At 45.9% G+C, this 20,051-nt stretch overlaps 1 protein-coding gene across 1 annotated transcript; it reads left to right on the top strand.

Annotated features, from left to right (window-relative positions):
* Positions 1-1,670: 1,670 nt before the first annotated feature.
* On the top strand, positions 1,671-4,715 carry LOC103998609 (receptor protein kinase-like protein ZAR1). Its single transcript, XM_009420117.3, has 2 exons — positions 1,671-3,328; positions 3,846-4,715. Exons 1-2 carry the CDS (start codon positions 1,834-1,836, stop codon positions 4,493-4,495), a joined length of 2,145 nt encoding a protein of 714 aa, XP_009418392.2. The 5' UTR covers positions 1,671-1,833; the 3' UTR covers positions 4,496-4,715.
* Positions 4,716-20,051: the final 15,336 nt, after the last annotated feature.

Here is a 20,051-nt window from a genome sequence, read left to right as displayed (position 1 = left end):
TGATTATAAGATATTTGGTTTTATTTTTTAAATTTCTTATGATCTTAAGGTGAATAAATTTTTAAATAGGATATCTTTTGGTTGAATTGATGATCAAGTGTAACTTGTTAAATTTTTATCAAATATTTTTAATTTTTTTCAAAATTACGAGGTGAAATGATAATATGTTTAGTATTATTTTTTTATTTTTATATGAATTAAGGATGATTAGTTTTTGAGATGAGATATCTTTAGGTTGAATTTGTGATCGAGTGTAACTCTATTGTAATACGATATTAACTCAAGATTAACTTTTTAAAATTTTATTAAAATAATTTAATTTTTTTTTAAACTATTAGGATGAGATGTAATATATTTAATATTATTTTTTATGAATTTAGGATGATTAATTATTCAAATAGTATATATTTATGTTGAAATCTATGATCAAGTATAAAGGAGAGGGAGGTGGATGAGAGAGGAGAGAACCAAGAGAGTGGGAGGAGGCAGCAAAATGAGAGAAGGAGGTGGTCTTGGAGTGAGGAGGCAGTATTATTCAGGCTAAATCTTAAATGTTCCAAGTCCAATAATGGTGGGTGACATAATGCTAGAAATCCGAATACAATGCAGTCCAACTGACTGCCGAAAGAAAAAAAATTGTATCTCATCTTATATCTCATCATACCAACTCCTATATAAATATAATGGAAAGCTTGGCATCATCTTTCCAAAAATAAAACATTTAATCGTTTCCCATATCATAATCTGTCAATCTTGTACTCAGCGTGGTCACGACGTTACGAGCCTGCAAGCCTTGGGGAAACGCCCGGTTGGTCGTCGCCGACACGTTCTCACCCGCCTCGGGCGCGCGCTATCGGCACTCCAAGCTCACTCTGTCGACAAGTGGGAAACGTTGCAGGGCACAGGAGTCTCGATTCTGAGGCAGAAATGTGTGGAAAAGAAAGTAAGGAGCCTCGAGAGAGGGATTCTGCTTGCGTTAAGAAGACGGCTCACGAGCTTAGATTCTACGTCTCAGGCATAGTAGTAGTAGTATATGCAGGTATCTTATGTGCCCTGACGAGGTGATCATACGACCAAGTAGCAGACAGCAGTAATCCCTGATGAAGTAACGCACAGGCACAGTTAGGTGACGTCCGGATAACTTTACTGTATGTCATGGTGCTTGACTTGACTGTAGAGACGACTGTTTCCTTAGATCTACTAGCATAGCTCAAGGACGAGATGTACTGCTTAAACCTTGGATTCACTTATGATGTTGATGTGTAACGAGCTCTTCTGCGAGGCTGTCGCGGAGAAAGGCCGGAAAGCACAGTCAGAGCAGGAGTAACAAAAGTTGGTGACAAACAATAATGCTGGGGTTTAGCTATCAGGTGACTTTTTGGTACGTGCTCCTAAAACCCACACACAGCTTCCTGAACCTACTCAAAAAGACTTGGTTTTGGTTGCACGGTGGTACTCGATGTTAGCAGTCTTCTCTTTATGGAGACTTTTGCTAACATAACGATGCATGGCGCTCCAAAGCATAGAGAGAGGGAGGGTCCAATGCTCGTATAAACGTGTTTATGAGGCTGAGGTCTGAGAGAGACAGAGAGAGAGAGGGACCACAGTCCTATGGACACACTGTGAGTCGGTCTTCTTCATGTCACTTCCTCGTTTTCCTCCATTCTCCCAGCCCAACCCAGAAACCGTCACACCCTCATCGCAACTCCCAAGCCATCATTCCTCTCTCTAGTGGTCTCTCAACATCACAAGGCAAGTCCCTCGGAACAGAGTTCATATTGTGTTTGTATCTCTTTGCTTCTCCAACGGTCTACTCCTTGGCTTCTTCTACCCATGGCCTCGTCATTATCATCGTTACTACCATGTCCTCTGTTCTTTCTCTTCCTTCTCTGCAACACCTCTCTTCTCCTTGTTGTTGGTGGCCTGAACAGCGAAGGCACAGCTCTCATATCCTTCAAAGCAGGCATCAGGGACGACCCCGCTGGCTCCCTGCGAAACTGGAACTCCTCCGACCAGGATCCCTGCTCCTGGAATGGGATCACATGCAGGGGAGGCTCAGTGGCTGCCTTAAGCCTGCCCAAGAAGAAGCTGGTGGGCTACCTCTCCTCTGCTCTTGGTTCCCTCCGATCCCTCAGGCACGTCAACCTCAGGAACAACAGGCTCTTCGGCAGCCTCCCCGCCAGCCTCTTCGCCGCCCGGCAGCTTCAAAGCTTAGTCCTTTACGGGAATTTCTTGTCCGGTTCACTCCCGCCGGAGATTGGCGAGCTTTTGTACCTCCAAAGCTTGGACCTTTCCGGCAACTTGTTCGCCGGCCCGATACCCAGCTCTTTGATCCACTGCAAGCAGTTGAAGGCCCTCGTCCTGAGCCACAACAACTTCACCGGTTCCTTGCCCCTTGGATTTGGTGGCAGCCTTGCAGAGTTGGAAAAGCTTGATCTTTCTTACAATGGATTCAGTGGCCCGATTCCGACTGACGTCGGTAATCTTACTAACCTTCAAGGAACGCTGGGTTTGTCCCACAACAGGTTCTCTGGCTCAATCCCGCCGAGCCTCGGCAATCTGCCGGAGACGGTCTACATCGACCTCACCTATAATAATCTCAGTGGGCCGGTGCCGCAAAATGGTGCTCTGGAGAACAGAGGACCGACGGCTTTCATCGGAAATCCTGGCCTTTGTGGCCCGCCATTGAAGAACTCGTGTCCTCCCGAAGTGCCATCGTCAAACCCCTTCCGTCCCATCAATTACTCACCTCCGGCACTCGAGGGAAATAGCACGCACAGCGGAAGCAGCAGCAGCAGACTGAGTAACGCTGCAGTGATCGCATTTGTGGCGAGTGATGTGGTCGGAATTGGTCTGATTGCATTGGTGTTCTTTTATTTCTACTGCAAGGCAATTGCTTCAGTTGGGACCAAGGAAGATGGAGAGACTTCTGAGAAGAGGCCAAAGGGCAGGAAGGAATGCATGTGCTTTAGGAAGGAGGACTCTGAGACCTCACCGGACAGTATCGAGCATCATGAGCTAGTGTCACTAGATAGGAATGTGCCATTTGATCTTGATGAACTTTTGAAGGCATCGGCATTTGTTTTGGGGAAAAGTGGGATCGGTATCGTCTACAAGGTTGTGCTGGATGATGGACTGACTTTGGCTGTAAGGAGGCTGGGGGAAGGAGGATCACAAAGGTTCAAAGAGTTCCAAACCGAGGTGGAAGCGATTGGAAAGGTCCGACATCCTAATATTGTTACTCTAAGAGCTTATTACTGGTCGATCAACGAAAAATTGCTCATCTATGATTACATTCCTAATGGCAACCTTTCTGCCGTGATTCATGGTATGAGCTCTGACGACTATCTCTTCTTCAGATTTTGAAGGGTTTTGCTTATGCATAGTGCAGATGATTTTTGATCTGATGAATTATATATTGATAACCTTGGTTGTAATTTATGAGGGGTTGATCCATTGTCTAGAACTTCATTCCATAAAATCTTCAGGTTAAACTATTTCTAAAGAGAGATCATTGTCTAGAACTCGATATGCTGCCTTTGTTGGGTACTTGTTTGCATCTTTAGATGTTATAATTTAACATAGTTACTACATTAAACTCTCACTTTCCTGTTCCTCAAGCTTATCTTCACCTTGTAGTCTTTTCTTCTGTTGGAGATGAAGCACCCTTTTATGTCGCTCGAAGGTACCAGATTGGAATACTAAAACAATTATACTAGCACTTTGGCATGCTAGTATAATTCACATCTCTTGAGAAATTTGGCTGATGTTCCTATTGTTCAAATTTTATATGCACACTTAGTTCTTTATTTTAGTGTATTTCTTGGTACTGTGGCTAATGACAGGGAAAACTGGAACAAGGAATTCTACACCACTATCATGGGAAGTACGCTTGAAGATCATGAAAGGAATAGCAAAGGGTTTGGCTTTCCTGCATGAAATTAGTCCAAAGAAATATGTTCATGGAGATCTCAAACCGAACAATGTACTACTCGGACCGGATATGGAACCTTACATATCAAATTTTGGGGTTGGACATCTGGCTAACATAGCAGGAGGATCTCCATTTCTGCAATCAGACAGAATAGCTGTTGAGAAAATTCAAGGCCAACACTCAGATGTTGCATTCGGTCCCATCATGAGTAAAGGATCAGGTTATCAGGCTCCTGAGGCGTCGATGATGCTGAAACCATCTCAGAAGTGGGATGTTTACTCGTTCGGAGTAATCCTATTAGAACTTATTTCCAGCAGGTCTCCACTTGTTCTTCTGGAGACGGTGGAAATGGATTTGGTTAGTTGGTTTCATCTATGTATCGAAGAGAAGAAACCCCTCTCAGATGTGTTGGACCCTTTTCTAGCTCAGGAATTGGATACAGAAGATGAGATTATCGCGGTGCTGAAAATTGCTCTGGTTTGTGTTCAAGCTAATCCCGAAAAGAGGCCATCAATGAGGCATGTCACTGATACTCTCGAAAGATTGATCAACAGAAACTAGTGGTGCGCGCAAGGACCATGAAAACTGCAGTCTGAATCCAAGAAGTGATCGCTTTCTCCATTTCTTGCATTGTTGATCATTCTCTGAGTTTTCTGCAAAGATGCTGTGTTTCCAAGTGCCAATCTGTTAAATCATTGGAGTGTGCCACCATGAAAGAAGAATGTTAACCAAGCCAGGTGAGGGCTTTGCTGTTCATTAGCTCAAATCTGAGGCATATCTTCCTTAGATTATCTTGCCATGTTTTTAGTGTGCCTTAATTGATCAATAATGCTTGTAACCATTATTATTCCAGGTCTTTATTTTATTTGGATCTTGCTAAATTTCATTATCATGGCATTTTACTGAAGTTGTGCTACTTCGCAATAATATAGGACATGTTTCAATGGATGTAGAATAGGGAGTCATTGCTTCTTCTATGATGATAAACAATGTTGATATAGCAGACCATATTCTTTCTGATTCTTGAATGGCGGCCTTGCCTTTCTGTCAACCATTAACTTTTTAGTATTGGCTCACCATCTTGAATGGTGGACTTGCCGTTCTGTCGATCTCAGTCCTGAGGGCTCACCATCAAAAGCTTTGTGTGGACCAAAAGAGTTCTTAGTTCCATTCACCCATGGAAGCTTGTGCACTTCATCATGAGCAGGTTTTCTTGTCTGGATTCTAGCACTGTTATGGGAAGGAGATCACTATTGCTATCTGATACAGCATATTAAAAAATTCACTGCACGGATACGTAGGCTACCACGGTGGACCTGGCATGACGTTCCAAAGCCAATGTAGTGCATTGAGCCACCTATCATCCATGTCGCCAGCACACTGCATCAACACTACTCAAGGCTGTACGGAGCGACATAGTCCTGTCCTGAGCTACTCTAGAGGCACAAAGCAACGCCGAATAAAACAGGACAGGACAAATTAGATTGTACCCATGTCCCAGCATACGAGCTGACCACCTATAGCGATAGTGCCTTTAAACACCTGCGTATGAAGACGTCGACGATCATTAACAGCTAAATACGTTAACACATAGCAATAGGTATAAAGCCACCCTTGGAACAACGTTGGGGTCGGACTAGAGATGCACACACGCACACCAACTCTCCCATCTCTAACTTTTGTTGACTTAAGCATCTGAGGGGTTGAATCGAGAATCCCCCTCCCGATTCTGACCTGTGTGCAAGCACTCGACGAATAGTTGAAGGAGTGATCTTCAGCCTCCACTTGGTGATATTATGCACTCGGGATAGGCTAAGTCGTGCTGACACCTTGGCCACTACATAAAGGTACAAAATAATAAAATATTTTTGATGCTAGAAGGAGGGCCCATGTCGCAAGAATGTTAGCCTCCGACCAACCTCGGCGAGCATCCTGGAGAAGAGACACATGCAACCCCTTCCACTTTTGGCCATGGGGGATAGCTCCCTCTCCCTCAACACGTAGATGAAAATGCTGCGTCCTCGACCCTGAGTTGCTACTAGAGGTTGTTTAATGACCCTGGGCTCTCCCTCACCGGGGGGAGCATGGGATCCTTCATCGGCTCCGTCGAGGCGTTCCTTAGCCTTACGCATCAGGTCCAAGCTTTGATTGGGATGATGCAAACCATCATTCCCCTCATCCCCCAGCTTGCTCAGCTGACATTATCATTGCAACTGCCCTTGCCTGTGACCCCACCAACTCTCTCCCACGATCGACCGATGACCCTGAGCGGCGAACGCTTGCCCACCAAATGAAGAATAGTTAGGAGGCCAAAGATTGATGCTGGAGTGTGGTACCCCAGAGGCCCCATGGGGTCACGGACAAACTTCTAAACAAAATGTTTGATGTAATGCTTATGTATGTCCGTGTCTTTTGGTATGTTCATACTTTGACTAGTATGTAGAGGGACAACCGAATGCTTAATAGTCCCATTTTAGTTCGATCTATAATGGACAATTTTACCCTTTATTGTGCAACTGTTTAGAGCTTGTAAAGTTTGTTTGTAATTTGCTTTGTCTATGAAGTGTTTTCGGAAATGTTTTCTTGTGGATCCTGAATGAGGCATTTTCTCTAACCCGTTCTCTCTTTTGTGGGTCCTAAGGGACATGGGAGGCTTCGAGGAGGCTGACCTTTGCGGACAGACATGCAAGGGTGCCACACGACTTAGGTAAAACCAGCTAAGTCCATGACAGATGGTATCAGAGCGGGACAAGCACTCATAGAAACACTTAGCATGCAAATGTGGGGGACCTAACTGTCACGGACAAACTTCTAAACAAGATGTTTGAGTAATGCTTATGTATGTCCGTGTCTTTTGGTATGTTCATACTTTGACTAGCATGTAGAGGGATAGCCGAAGGCTTAATAGTCCCATTTTAGTTCGATCTGTAATGGACCATTTTACCCTTTGTTGTGTAACTGTTCAAAACTTGTAAAGTTTGTTTGTAATTTATTTTGTCTATGAAGTGTTTTCGGAAATGTTTGCTTGTGGATCCCGAATGAGGCATTTTCTCTAACCCGTTCTCTCTTTTGTGGGTTCTAAGGGACATGGGAGGCTTCGTGCAGGCTGACTTTTGCGGATGGATATGCAAGGGTGCCACACAACTTAGGCAAAACCAGCTAAGTCCATGACAGATGGTATCAGAGTGGGACAAGCACTCATAGAAACATTTAGCATGCAAATGTAGGGGACCTAGCGGGGCTGCGTTAAGGGCAGTCAGCACACGCGCGACCGTTTGAGGTAAAACGGGCATGGAGATGTAGGGAAAAGGAGTTGCTTGGAGGAGCGGGCATATGAGATTGGCATTCAGAGGAATGACCAACCCTTCGCGCAAGAGGTACCACGAGAATAGACAAGCTTGGAAGAATGCAGAGCACACAAAGGTTAGGATGGCTAAGTTTGAGCTACGTCTCAACGCTGACAATTATACTTGATGGTGCTTAAGGCAATCGAGGCACTTGGTAAAGGATGAGACCATCCAAGGTGGAATGAGGTTGCTCAGCGATCGAAAGAGTTGTGCAAAGCTCACAGAGGTGAGGGGAATTGCTAACTCAAAGAATTCAGTACTCATGCATGGGCTTGTATGCGGACGATGGAATGTTCGCGGCCATCCCAAGGCGACCGAAACTCGACGCCATAGAGTATTGAAACTTTCTCTTCGGTATGTAAAGGATACATCCGTAGGAGGTTGAAGTGTGCAACAAGTTCAGCATATTACTAGGCATTGAGTGGTGCAACGGGAGCTATATTGACGTGGAGTCGTAATCTAGCAAGTGCATTTGCAGGAGGTAGAACAATGCACAGTTTGTTCAGTAGATCGGAGTAGTCCAAGGGGATGGTGGTCTCCGAAACGAAGAGAGATGTTGCTCCAACGGGACAGTTATCCAGGAGGGATAAGTCCCGGCTCTCCAGAGGGAGAATCATGTGAGACGGATCTCACAAGTTGAGGAGGAGTACCTCAACAAACAACAACTCCACGAAGCTCAATGGACTGAGCAAGTGGCGAGGAGTCGTCGCATGATCTCGCTCGAGAGAATGCATTAGTAGAGGCATTGCGAGATCAAGTGGGGGAGCGACCTAAAGCAACACAAATGAAGGCACACTTGGAGTCGATATGAGATCAGACTCAAGGGAGGGCTGACCCGTGGAATAGTGGGCGCGAGGGCCACCATCAACTCAATGCAAAAACGAGGAGCGGAGCACTTGGGTGTAACTTGGCAAAGTACCCAAGCCGCATGAAGGGAGCCAACATAGAAGATGGAACATGGAGCGGAGGCACAGTGCTTTCCTTGGACAGAGGTCAAGGACATGAACTCTTGTAGAGGCAAGAACAAGATCATGTTGTTCCATGGGTCCTTCATTCTGACAGAGCTGACTTATCTTGCATGGTGCCAAAGACGAAGGGAGCTTCTAGGCACATGCACCTTATCTCGGAAAAGCATGTGATGGCCGTCTCAATTTACGGAGGCGAAGTTGGATTCGGAAGGCCATAGCACGGGGCAAGAGGATGCAGAGGCCGGTACTCTTGAAGAATATGTCGTAGTGTTGCCATTCAAGTTGCCATGAAGGAAGCAGTGCGTAGCGAAGATTGTGCTGGTAGGGGCAAAGGCCCAGGATCCAAACAATGGTGCACTAATTGCAGTGAAATCGAGGGACTTCGGGAGCTACTAGGCGACAGACTGTCCTAGAGCGGTGCTTCATCTAGGTGTGACCCAAGAGTGAGTGGATGAAGGTCGATTGCCAAAGGAACGAACAAAATCGAAGGTGGAAGAGACCCTACGATGTATTGGCAGAGGCCACACATGGAGGGACCACAATTCGAGTTCATCCCACAAGGATCAGAATGCAATGGAGATATTACCAGGAGGCGACATGGTGCAGCGGATCGTGGTGGAATAGTTCGTGGCAATGTGATACACATGAATGTGTCCCGTGAGGGACTAGATCATACGAAGGTATGATCGGGAGCTACTAGAAGCTCCACTTCGGTGAACAATACGACGACAAGAAGGGCTATGGATTCAAGGAGTGAAGGCCATGGTACCGCAGAGGTGGGTCTTTCGTACGTGCATCGAATTTTGCATCGGATGAAAGCCTTGGTCATCAGCATATGGGGGCTGTGTTCCACCAAGGGAAAAGTTCGAATGCAAGTACCAGTGAGTCCCATGGGAGGGACTTAATCATACAGAGGTATGATCGAAGCAGCTGGAGAGTTGGACTGCTCCAAAGCTCATATTCGCTTAAGGGTGCCCGACAAGTCAGAGGACAAGGTCCAGTAAGCGAACGTTGCTACTAAGGAAGCTAAGGAGAATAGAATTGGTGCAAACCCTACAACGTGATGGTAGAGGCCATGCATGAGAGTTGCAGTCAGTCTTTCCATCGACCAAAGGGAGCTACTTGGATAACACAGAGGTATTGAAGCAAGGGGTTGAAAGGGGCGAGGAAGTGACGATGAGTCCAGAGGGACTTAGCTACCCAAAATCAAGCATCAATTAGAATGGAGGTGAACTCATAGGAGTGCCACGGAGACATATCTACTGATCGTGAAGAAAAGGGATGTAGATGCGAGGTGACGGATAGTAGGGCCATGGGCATGGCAGTGCCATGGTACCGCAGAGGTGGGACTTCCGTAAAAGGCATTGATCCCTTGCTTTCATGGAGGGAGAGCGCTTGGTCGTAAAAGGGGCCGAGGAGGCGGAGCATGCAGAGGCAAATCTCTAAGTACCGAGACAAGGCTGAAGGGCAAAGGCCAAGAAACTTCGTAAGACTGGTGTCAACGAGCTTCTCGTCAAAATAGCCGAAAGTGAAGGACTTCGGGTCATGCAAGAGTGCATGACCAAGGAACGAAGCAGGCAGTACGCGGTGCTGTACCTTTGCTACTCAGGGGAGTAGGCGACAGGGTTGATGGAGAAGACGGTACAATTCTAGAGACGACCAAATCTATTAGAGAATTACTCCAAGTTGGGGTGAAAACTTCTTGCATTCCAGAAGTTCGATGGCATTGAGAAGGTGAATCACAGTAGCTAACTCAATGCAAGGAGTGCAAACACTTCAAGTGCTTCAGAAGTGTGAGCAAAGAGAAGGCAAAGGCCAGTAACCTTTGCCTTCTCAATCCTTAAGAGAATGGGCGAAATCGAGTACCCTAATTCTCTTATCTATCCAGCAGAGGAGCTCTGCACAAGTTCAAAGCCTCTTCGAAGATAATGGAAGATAATAGTTGTCAAATCATCACCAACGGTGATTGGTGCTACTGAGAGTAGATTGTCCGCTTCATTTCCTAATGAAATGCCAATCGAAAGTGGAAGTGATGCGAACCTACTTGGAAGTGACAACTAAGTGAAAGAAGAGTCAATGGGCAAATTTTATGGAGGAAGGACCCAAAACTTCAGAAGTTTACGAGACGATGCTCGTTAAAAGCTCCAACAAGCATCCACCCAGTTCAAACAGCATGAGGCATTTGAGAGACTAGCACAGTAAGGATGGTCTTTTCCTTCATTTGGAGGATCCATAGGAATCAACAATGATCAACACAACTCAGCCAACCCCACACCAGAGTTAGAGTCATTGGTGAGTTGAAGCAGCATGGCGGATCAAAGGTTTGACGACTCAAAAACAACAGCGGAGAGCAGTTGGAAGCCAAGAGGCGCATTGTAACTGGAGTAGAAGATGTTGGGAAATCATAAGGGGGGGGGCGACATCATATGCACAGCGGAAGAACAAGAAAACAAAAATCCCCGATTCCCAAAAAGATGTTCATCGTCGTGCGAAGATTGGTGCGCAAAATCCGCAAAAACACAAAACTGCGTATAGAGATTGTGTTACCTAGGGAGATCGTATATCCCTGTTTCCTTGCAGATCCTTAGGAGAGGGTGAAGGAGGTCAAGCGTCCTCCTCTCTAGCGGTGATCCACACAGCAGGGTTGCGACGACGCTCCTCAAAACTCCAGGCCTACTCTGAGGTGGAGAGGGAGAGGAGAATAGGAAGGGCAAGCAAAGACTCTAGCCTATGAGGCTGTGAATCCCTCCTATTTATAGAGATCCCGTGTCAAAACCCTAATGGGTCCTTTCCCTAGTGGGTATTGGATCTGCATCCAATAAGACAAGGGCTCCGTCGGATATCTCATATCCGAACCTCTACTCATCGCAATGCCTACCATATGTGTGTGACCCTCTAGGCCCAATATCGAGCTGGCCGTGAGTCATACCTGTCAGAACTCCTTCTAACTCAGTGAATTATTATCTCTGTAATAATTCACTCGACTCATCGACTACGGAAGTACTAGGCCACTACGCCGTAGTCCCCAGACGATACAGGGGAATCCAATCCATTGGACCTGTCTGTCCTCAGTTACCATGTACCTATAGTCCCTCATCCATCTAATATCCCAGAGACCGTATATTGAGCATGGTGCTGTCAGACCCATACGGTTTCTACTCGAGTCTCGCTCTAATCGGATTCTCCCGGAGAACTCTTTCTCTCTCAACCCGAATGACCCTGGCCAGGGATTTGTCTGAGCAAGAACACATGGGATATTCCTCTCATGATACCGAGAGTGGATGATCCTCTATCGACACTCAATAGCCCTCGTAAGGTCGACTACCACTCCCAATGACCAGCTGTACTAGATCTGGGAATAGCCAAACCTATAAGTCTGGTATCAAAGAGTGGAGCACTCATACAGGACATCCTTGGTGTCTCAAGTCTAAGAACTAGATACACCACTAGGACTACGGAATCGTTGTCTGACAATAAGGCATCATCAACCATCCAGCATTCCGTAAGCGGATCAATCAGTGAACTCATTCTCCAATGAGCACCTGTACTGTATCCCTAGTGTCCCTACACGAGCAGCTATGAGACCAGCTGCATCCATCATATGGACGGGTATACAGCACACCAGTCTATCTGGTTATCATGATGTCCCTCTCGAGTAACCTATGACCGGGATTATTTAGGATATGTGTTTAAAGGTGAATCGATCTCATTATCGTGATCTCATCACGATCCGATTCCCATTGCACAACTCCAAGGACATCACAATATATATGCATTTATGCAATAGTTATAAAGTGATATATGCCAAAATATAATAAGCAAAAAGATTCTGTATCAAGTCACACGTGCCATCACTCACGTGATTGGCTTGCTGGGCACTTATGACTAGCAATCTCCCACTTGACCTAAAGCCAATCACCTATGTGTCTGATCCCCATCAGACCCCTGTGACGCTCAAAGACAATCTGAGACAATGGCTTTGTAAGTGGATCTGCAATGTTATCTTCGGATGGAACTCTTTCCACTGCTACATCTCCTCGGGTCACGATCTCTCTGATAAGGTGGAACCTCCTCAGAACATGCTTAGATTTCTGATGAGACCTAGGTTCCTTCGCTTGAGCAATTGCCCCGTTGTTGTCGCAATATAGGGAAATCGGCTCCTCACTATCCGGCACGACTCCCAAATCTGTGATGAACTCCTTCAACCAGACTCCCTCCTTTGCTGCATCTGATGCAGCAATGTACTCCGCCTCTGTGGTCGAGTCAGCAGTGGTATCTTGCTTGGAACTCTTCCAGCACACTGCTCCTCCATTCAAGGTGTACACATACCCTGAATTCGACTTGCTATCATCGACATCAGACTGAAAACTTGAGTCAGTGTAGCCTTCAACCTTAAGGCTATTACCTCCATATACTAGTAAAAGATCCTTAGTCCTTCTCAAGTACTTAAGGATACACTTTACTGCTTTCCAGTGCTCCAAGCCTGGATCCGCCTGATACCTGCTCGTGACACTCAGAGCATGCGCTATATCAGGCCTAGTACATAGCATGGCATACATGATAGACCCTATTGCTGAGGCATAAGGTATCATATCCATGTTCGCCCTTTCTTCTGGAGTCTTTGGGGACATACTCGTAGAAAGCGATATCCCATGTCTCATCGGTATGAGACCTCTTTTGGAATTTTCCATGCCAAACCTTTTGACAATAGTTTCTATGTACCTGGACTGGGACAAGCCAAGCATCCTTTTGGATCTATCTCTATAGATTCTAATCCCCAAGATATAAGATGCTTCTCCTAAGTCCTTCATGGAGAAGTGTCTAGATAACCAAGCCTTTATTGTGGATAGCATTCCTATGTCATTTCCAATGATGAGGATGTCATCCACATATAACACCAAAAAGCTAATAGCGCTCCCACTTACCTTTCTGTATACACAAGGCTCATCTTCGTTCTTAACGAAGTCATAAGATCTGATTGCCTCATCAAATCTTATGTTCCAACTTCGGGAAGCTTGCTTTAGTCCATAAATGGATCTAAGCAACCTACACACCTTATCTGGGCAGTTCTTGGACACGAATCCCTCAGGTTGCATCATATACACCTCCTCCTCCAGGTTCCCGTTGAGGAATGCGGTTTTCACATCCATCTGCCAGATCTCATAATCATAGTGTGCTGCAATAGCCAATAGAATTCTGATGGATTTTAGCATTGCTACGGGTGAGAAAGTTTCGTCGTAGTCAACACCTTGCTTTTGACGATACCCCTTAGCCACTAGCCTTGCTTTATAGGTCTCTACCTTTCCATCTACTCCGATCTTTTTCTTAAAGATCCACTTGCAACCGATGGGTACAATACCTTCGGGTGCATCAACTAGGTTCCAAACCTTATTGGAGTACATAGAATCCATCTCAGAATTCATGGCTTCTTTCCACTTCCCGGAGTCTATACTCATAATAGCCTCCTCGTAGGTCTGAGGATCAATATCCTCTACATCCTCTACTCTAATATGTCCCACATATCTCTCAGGAGGATGGGATACTCTATCAGACCTGCGTAAAGTTGAAACTTGTGTATTAGATACCTGAACAGACTCGGGCTGTAGAGTGGTGCTTGAGCTTGGTTCTCCAACCTCGCTCAATTCTATCATTCTCCTACTGTCTCCGTCAAGAATGTGTTCCTTCTCAAGGAACACTGCTCTCTTAGCTACAAAGACCTTTTGGTCCTCGAGATGATAGAAGTAATACCCACAAGTTTCCTTGGGGTATCCCACAAATTTACATCGCCCTGTCCTTGATTCTAACTTATCGGGGTTGTGTCTTTTAACATGGGCAGAGCAGCCCCAAATCTTAACTACTTTAAGATCAGGCTTCTTCCCTTTCCATATCTCATATGGTGTAGACACCACCGACTTAGTTGGAACTCTGTTCAGAAGGTAAGCTGCGGTTTCTAGGGCATATCCCCAGAATGAGATGGGTAGGTCAGCGAAACTCATCATGGACCGTACCATATCTAATAATGTACGATTTCTCCTTTCAGAGACACCATTGAGCTGAGGTGTATAAGAAGGTGTCCATTGGGATAATATCCCATGGTCCTTGAGGAAGTGAGTAAACTCTGTACTTAAGTACTCACCTCCTCGATCTGATCGAAGAGTTTTGATACTCTTTCCAGTCTGGTTCTCCACCTCATTCTTATACTCTCTGAATTTCTCAAAGGCCTCGGACTTGTACTTCATTAAGTACACATATCCATACCTTGAGAAATCATCAGTAAATGTAATGAAGTAGGAGTAACCTCCAATGGCATGAGTTGACATGGGTCCACATACATCACTATGTATGAGTTCCAACAACTCAGTGGCTCTCTCTCCAGTTCCACTAAATGGAGAGTTGGTCAGTTTTCCACGAATGCAAGGCTCACAAGTTGCATATGACACATAGTCGAATGGATCTAGATATCCATCATTTAGCAACTTTTGAATCCTTCTTTCATGGATGTGACCTAGCCTACAATGCCACAGGTATGCACTGTTCAACTCATCTCGTTTCCTTTTGGACACATTTATATTCATGATATGTGGAGTGGTGTCTAACATAAATAAACCATTATGCAATGTTCCTTTCGTGATGATCTTATCATCTAATAATATCGAACAACCATTGTTCTCAAAAACAAATTTATATCCACTAACTGTTAAACATGAAATGGAGATAATGTTTTTGATAATAGAAGGAACAAAATAACATGCATCTAATGCAATAAAAGCTCCACTAGGCAGATGTAGGGCGACCTCGCCAACAGCTAATACAGCAACTTTTGCTCCATTACCCATCTTGAGGTCTATCTCGCCTCTCTCTAGTCTCCTAGGCCTTGCCAGAACCTGCAACGAATTACATATATGATAAGCACTACCGGTATCTAATACCCATGTGTTATCATAAGAGTCTGACAAATGGAGACTGATCATGAATGTACCTGAAGCTTCATCAAGCTTTTGTTTCGCCCTTTCTGCAAGGTACTCTTTGCAATTTCTCTTCCAGTGCCCATCTTTACCACAGTGGAAGCACTGGCCTTTGTCCTTTGTTGGGTCTTTCTTAGCAACTTTTGCTTTACCTTGTTTGCCCTTGCCCTTTCCCTTCTTAAGGGACCTTTCTGCTTTCCTTTTCTTTCTGGTCTCACCAGTGTAGAGAACTGGTTTCTCTTTCTTAATAGTACTCTCTGCCTCCCTCAACATATTGAGGAGCTCTGGGAGAGTCACCTCAAGCTTGTTCATATTAAAGTTCATTATGAACTGTGAAAAGGAATCTGGTAGGGACTGAAGCACAATGTCCACACACAAGTTATCCTCTAGGACCATTCCTAGACCTGTGAGTTTCTCTATCCACTCAATCATCTTTAGGACATGGTTCTGAACCGGTGTCCCCTCAGTCATCCTAGCGCGGAAAAGGCTCTTGGATATCTCATATCGTTGAGTCCTTCCCTATTCCTCAAACAATTTACGGACATGTAGGAGAATGGATCTGGCATCCATCTTTTCATGTTGTCTCTGTAACTCTGGAGTCATAGAGCCCAACATATAGCACTGAGCAAGAGTGGAGTCATCAATGTACTTCACGTAGCGAGCGATCTCATCCTCGCTTGCCCCTTCTTCGGGCGTAGGCATCACTGTATCAAGGACGTACACGATTTTCTCCGCTGTGAGAACAATTCTCAAGTTACGGAGCCAATCCGTATAATTTGGACCAGTGAGGCGGTTGACATCAAGTATGCCACGTAAGGGATTTGAAAGCGACATTTTCTGAAAATAAAGATGTAGCAAAAATGAATAACATGCAGATTTTGCAAGAAATAAACTATCAAGATATGGACTTCTATCTTAATATGCTCCCACTATTTTACTAACGAGTCACGCGACACCCTCAGCACGTGAAACGGAAGTCTCCGGCAGACTTCTAGTGGGGATCAGGATCCAATCAGCGTCTTAGTGTAACCTCGAGGGACTCGACCAATCACACTAAGCCTAAAAGGTAGACAACTCTTGCCGATCACAACTCCTTGTGATTCCCGTCCTGTTCGGGCTCCGAATCACCATGGCCTCGAGGGACTCGACCAACCATGATGCTCGGTTAAGTCAACACCTTCGTTACAAGATGAGTCTGATTTGATGATATACCCTCGAGGGACTCGACCAAGCATATCATGCCCTCAGGTCACCGGTGACATCTCTATGTCGTAAGCAAGATAGCGAATCGCGATATAGGTGAGTCTCGAGGGACTCGACCAACTCAACCTACACCGGGATTCGGTTCCTACTCATAACGATGGAAGGCCACGTGGGTCAATCTAATTGCCTCACGTTTACCGACTTAATATTATCGAGAGATGTTTCTATGATTTGGTCTCCTAATATGACATGTCACACATATACATATTTAATATATATCTACATCGCATGCAAATATATATACATATCTAGTATGTGTATAAGCAATCACACCAGATGATCATGGACCACAACCTAATATGATTAGGCCCGAGCCAGTAGGCCTAATCACTCACATCAAGATCTATGTGTGCAACGGTGCATCTCCATGCCTTGTGATCGTCCATCTCGTCCTCGTTGGTTCCGTCGACATCTTGATGCATCTTCATGCATCACGATCGTCCGTCTCGTGGGTCCCGCTATGGCTTCCACGCTCCCGCTGCGCCTCCTCATGTGATTACAACTTAATCATAGGCACGCAGGCCCGACAATAAACGAGAAATATAATGGAGGTTCGCAGACCTCAATAATAATAATCACAAGTACACACATCACACGGTCCATGATTATCCGTCCACTCATCATACATCACATGTATAAATAATCATCATCATGTAGGACTACTAGATAATAATAAAAATAATAATCAACTAAACCTTTTAATTAATTAATATTTTCTGAAATCAGGGATATATAGGGAATTTCTCAATTCCTAAGGGTATTTTCGTAATTTGGACAAAAGACAGAAACTGGAATTTCTCAAATTCCGAGGGGCAAAACTGTCTTTTGCGCAGAAAACCCTAATACCCTTTCCCCTTTTCGCTGCTGCGCCGCCGCCGCCGCCACCCTGCTGGCGGCGGCATGTGCGGCGAGGGCGAGGGCACTGCCCTCGCCTGCAGGTGGCACGCCCGCTTGGGTCGCTGCCGCTGCAGGTGGGCGCCCCCGCGGGCGCCGCCGCCTTCGCGGGCGGTTCTGCCCGCGAGTCAGCGCCCGCAGGTGGTGCTGTCTCGCTGGCGGCCGCCCCTGCGGGGTTTTTGCCCGTGGGAGCAGCGGCCACAGGCGCCGCTGCCCTGCGGTGCCTCAGCCCGCGCTGCTGCCCCGCGGCGCCTCTGCCCGCGGGCTCAGTGGCCGTAGGCGCTTCTACCGAGCGGGCTCCCAGCCCCGCCGGCCGCAAGCCTGCTGCAAGCAGACCGCCGGCCGGCTGCTGCAGGCACAGCGCTTGCGCATGCGCCGGCGCTGTGCTGCCTGGCTGCGGCTGCGGCTGGCTGCAGGCATGCAGATCGAGGGCAGCAACTGTTGCTGCCCTTCCTTGCTTTTGCGTCAACGATTTTGACGTCAATATTCTTCCTAAACACAACACACGCAGTTCAAAAACCAATCATTCGCACGAACAACCTGGCTCTGATACCACTGTTGGGAAATCATAAGGGGGGGGGCGACATCATATGCGCAGCGGAAGAACAAGAAAACAAAAATCCCCGATTCCCAAAAAGATGTTCATCGTCGTGCGAAGATTGGTGCGCAAAATCCGCAAAAACACAAAACTGCGTATAGAGATTGTGTTACCTAGGGAGATCGTATATCCCTGTTTCCTTGCAGATCCTTAGGAGAGGGTGAAGGAGGTCAAGCGTCCTCCTCTCTAGCGGTGATCCACACAGCAGGGTTGCGACGACGCTCCTCAAAACTCCAGGCCTACTCTGAGGTGGAGAGGGAGAGGAGAATAGGAAGGGCAAGCAAAGACTCTAGCCTATGAGGCTGTGAATCCCTCCTATTTATAGAGATCCCGTGTCAAAACCCTAATGGGTCCTTTCCCTAGTGGGTATTGGATCTGCATCCAATAAGACAAGGGCTCCGTCGGATATCTCATATCCGAACCTCTACTCATCGCAATGCCTACCATATGTGTGTGACCCTCTAGGCCCAATATCGAGCTGGCCGTGAGTCATACCTGTCAGAACTCCTTCTAACTCAGTGAATTATTATCTCTGTAATAATTCACTCGACTCATCGACTATGGAAGTACTAGGCCACTACGCCGTAGTCCCCAGACGATACAGGGGAATCCAATCCATTGGACCTGTCTGTCCTCAGTTACCATGTACCTATAGTCCCTCATCCATCTAATATCCCAGAGACCGTATATTGAGCATGGTGCTGTCAGACCCATACGGTTTCTACTCGAGTCTCGCTCTAATCGGATTCTCCCGGAGAACTCTTTCTCTCTCAACCCGAATGACCCTGGCCAGGGATTTGTCTGAGCAAGAACACATGGGATATTCCTCTCATGATACCGAGAGTGGATGATCCTCTATCGACACTCAATAGCCCTCGTAAGGTCGACTACCACTCCCAATGACCAGCTGTACTAGATCTGGGAACAGCTAAACCTATAAGTCTGGTATCAAAGAGTGGAGCACTCATACAGGACATCCTTGGTGTCTCAAGTCTAAGAACCAGATACACCACTAGGACTACGGAATCGTTGTCTGACAATAAGGCATCATCAACCATCCAGCATTCCGTAAGCGGATCAATCAGTGAACTCATTCTCCAATGAGCACCTGTACTGTATCCCTAGTGTCCCTACACGAGTAGCTATGAGACCAGCTGCATCCATCATATGGACGGGTATACAGCACACCAGTCTATCCGGTTATCACGATGTCCCTCTCGAGTAACCTATGACCGGGATTATTTAGGATATGTGTTTAAAGGTGAATCGATCTCATTATCGTGATCTCATCACGATCCGATTCCCATTGCACAAATCTAAGGACATCACAATATATATGCATTTATGCAATAGTTATAAAGTGATATATGCCAAAATATAATAAGCAAAAAGATTCTGTATCAAGTCACACGTGCCATCACTCACGTGATTGGCTTGCTGGGCACTTATGACTAGCAGAAGATTGAAGACTCAGCAAAGGCAAGGAGTTGCAGTGTCGATAAAGGCTTCAACGAGGACATCGAAGGAATAAGTGGGGGAGAATGTCACGGACAAACTTCTAAACAAGATGTTTGATGTAATGCTTATGTATGTCCGTGTCTTTTGGTATGTACATACTTTGACTAGCATGTAGAGGGACAGCCGAAGGCTTAATAGTCCCATTTTAGTTCGATCTATAATGGACCATTTTACCCTTTATTGTGCAACTGTTCAGAGCTTGTAAAATTTGTTTGTAATTTGCTTTGTCTATGAAGTGTTTTTAGAAATGTTTACTTGTGGATCTCGAATGAGGCATTTTCTCTAATCCGTTCTCTCTTTTGTGGGTCCTAAGGGACATGAGAGGCTTCGGGGAGGCTGACCTTTATGGACGGATATGCAAGGGTGCCGCACGACTTAGGCAAAACCAGCTAAGTCCGTGACAATGGGCCACCATGAGTTGTCCAGAGTTAGACACTCTGTCGCCTAACTCAATGAACTCTTTCAGGGCTCAGCTACACTTGGTTGACCGATGCCTAGATGAGGTCCAGAGAGAGAATCACAAGTCAAAGGAACAACATGGGAAAGACACCTTCGGTAGATATC

The sequence above is a fragment of the Musa acuminata genome, chromosome BXJ1-9 (assembly GCF_036884655.1).
Source record: "Musa acuminata AAA Group cultivar baxijiao chromosome BXJ1-9, Cavendish_Baxijiao_AAA, whole genome shotgun sequence".
Lineage (NCBI taxonomy): Eukaryota > Viridiplantae > Streptophyta > Magnoliopsida > Zingiberales > Musaceae > Musa > Musa acuminata.
Note: the sequence above shows the minus strand (reverse complement) of the source record. Positions and strands in the feature narration are given on the sequence as shown.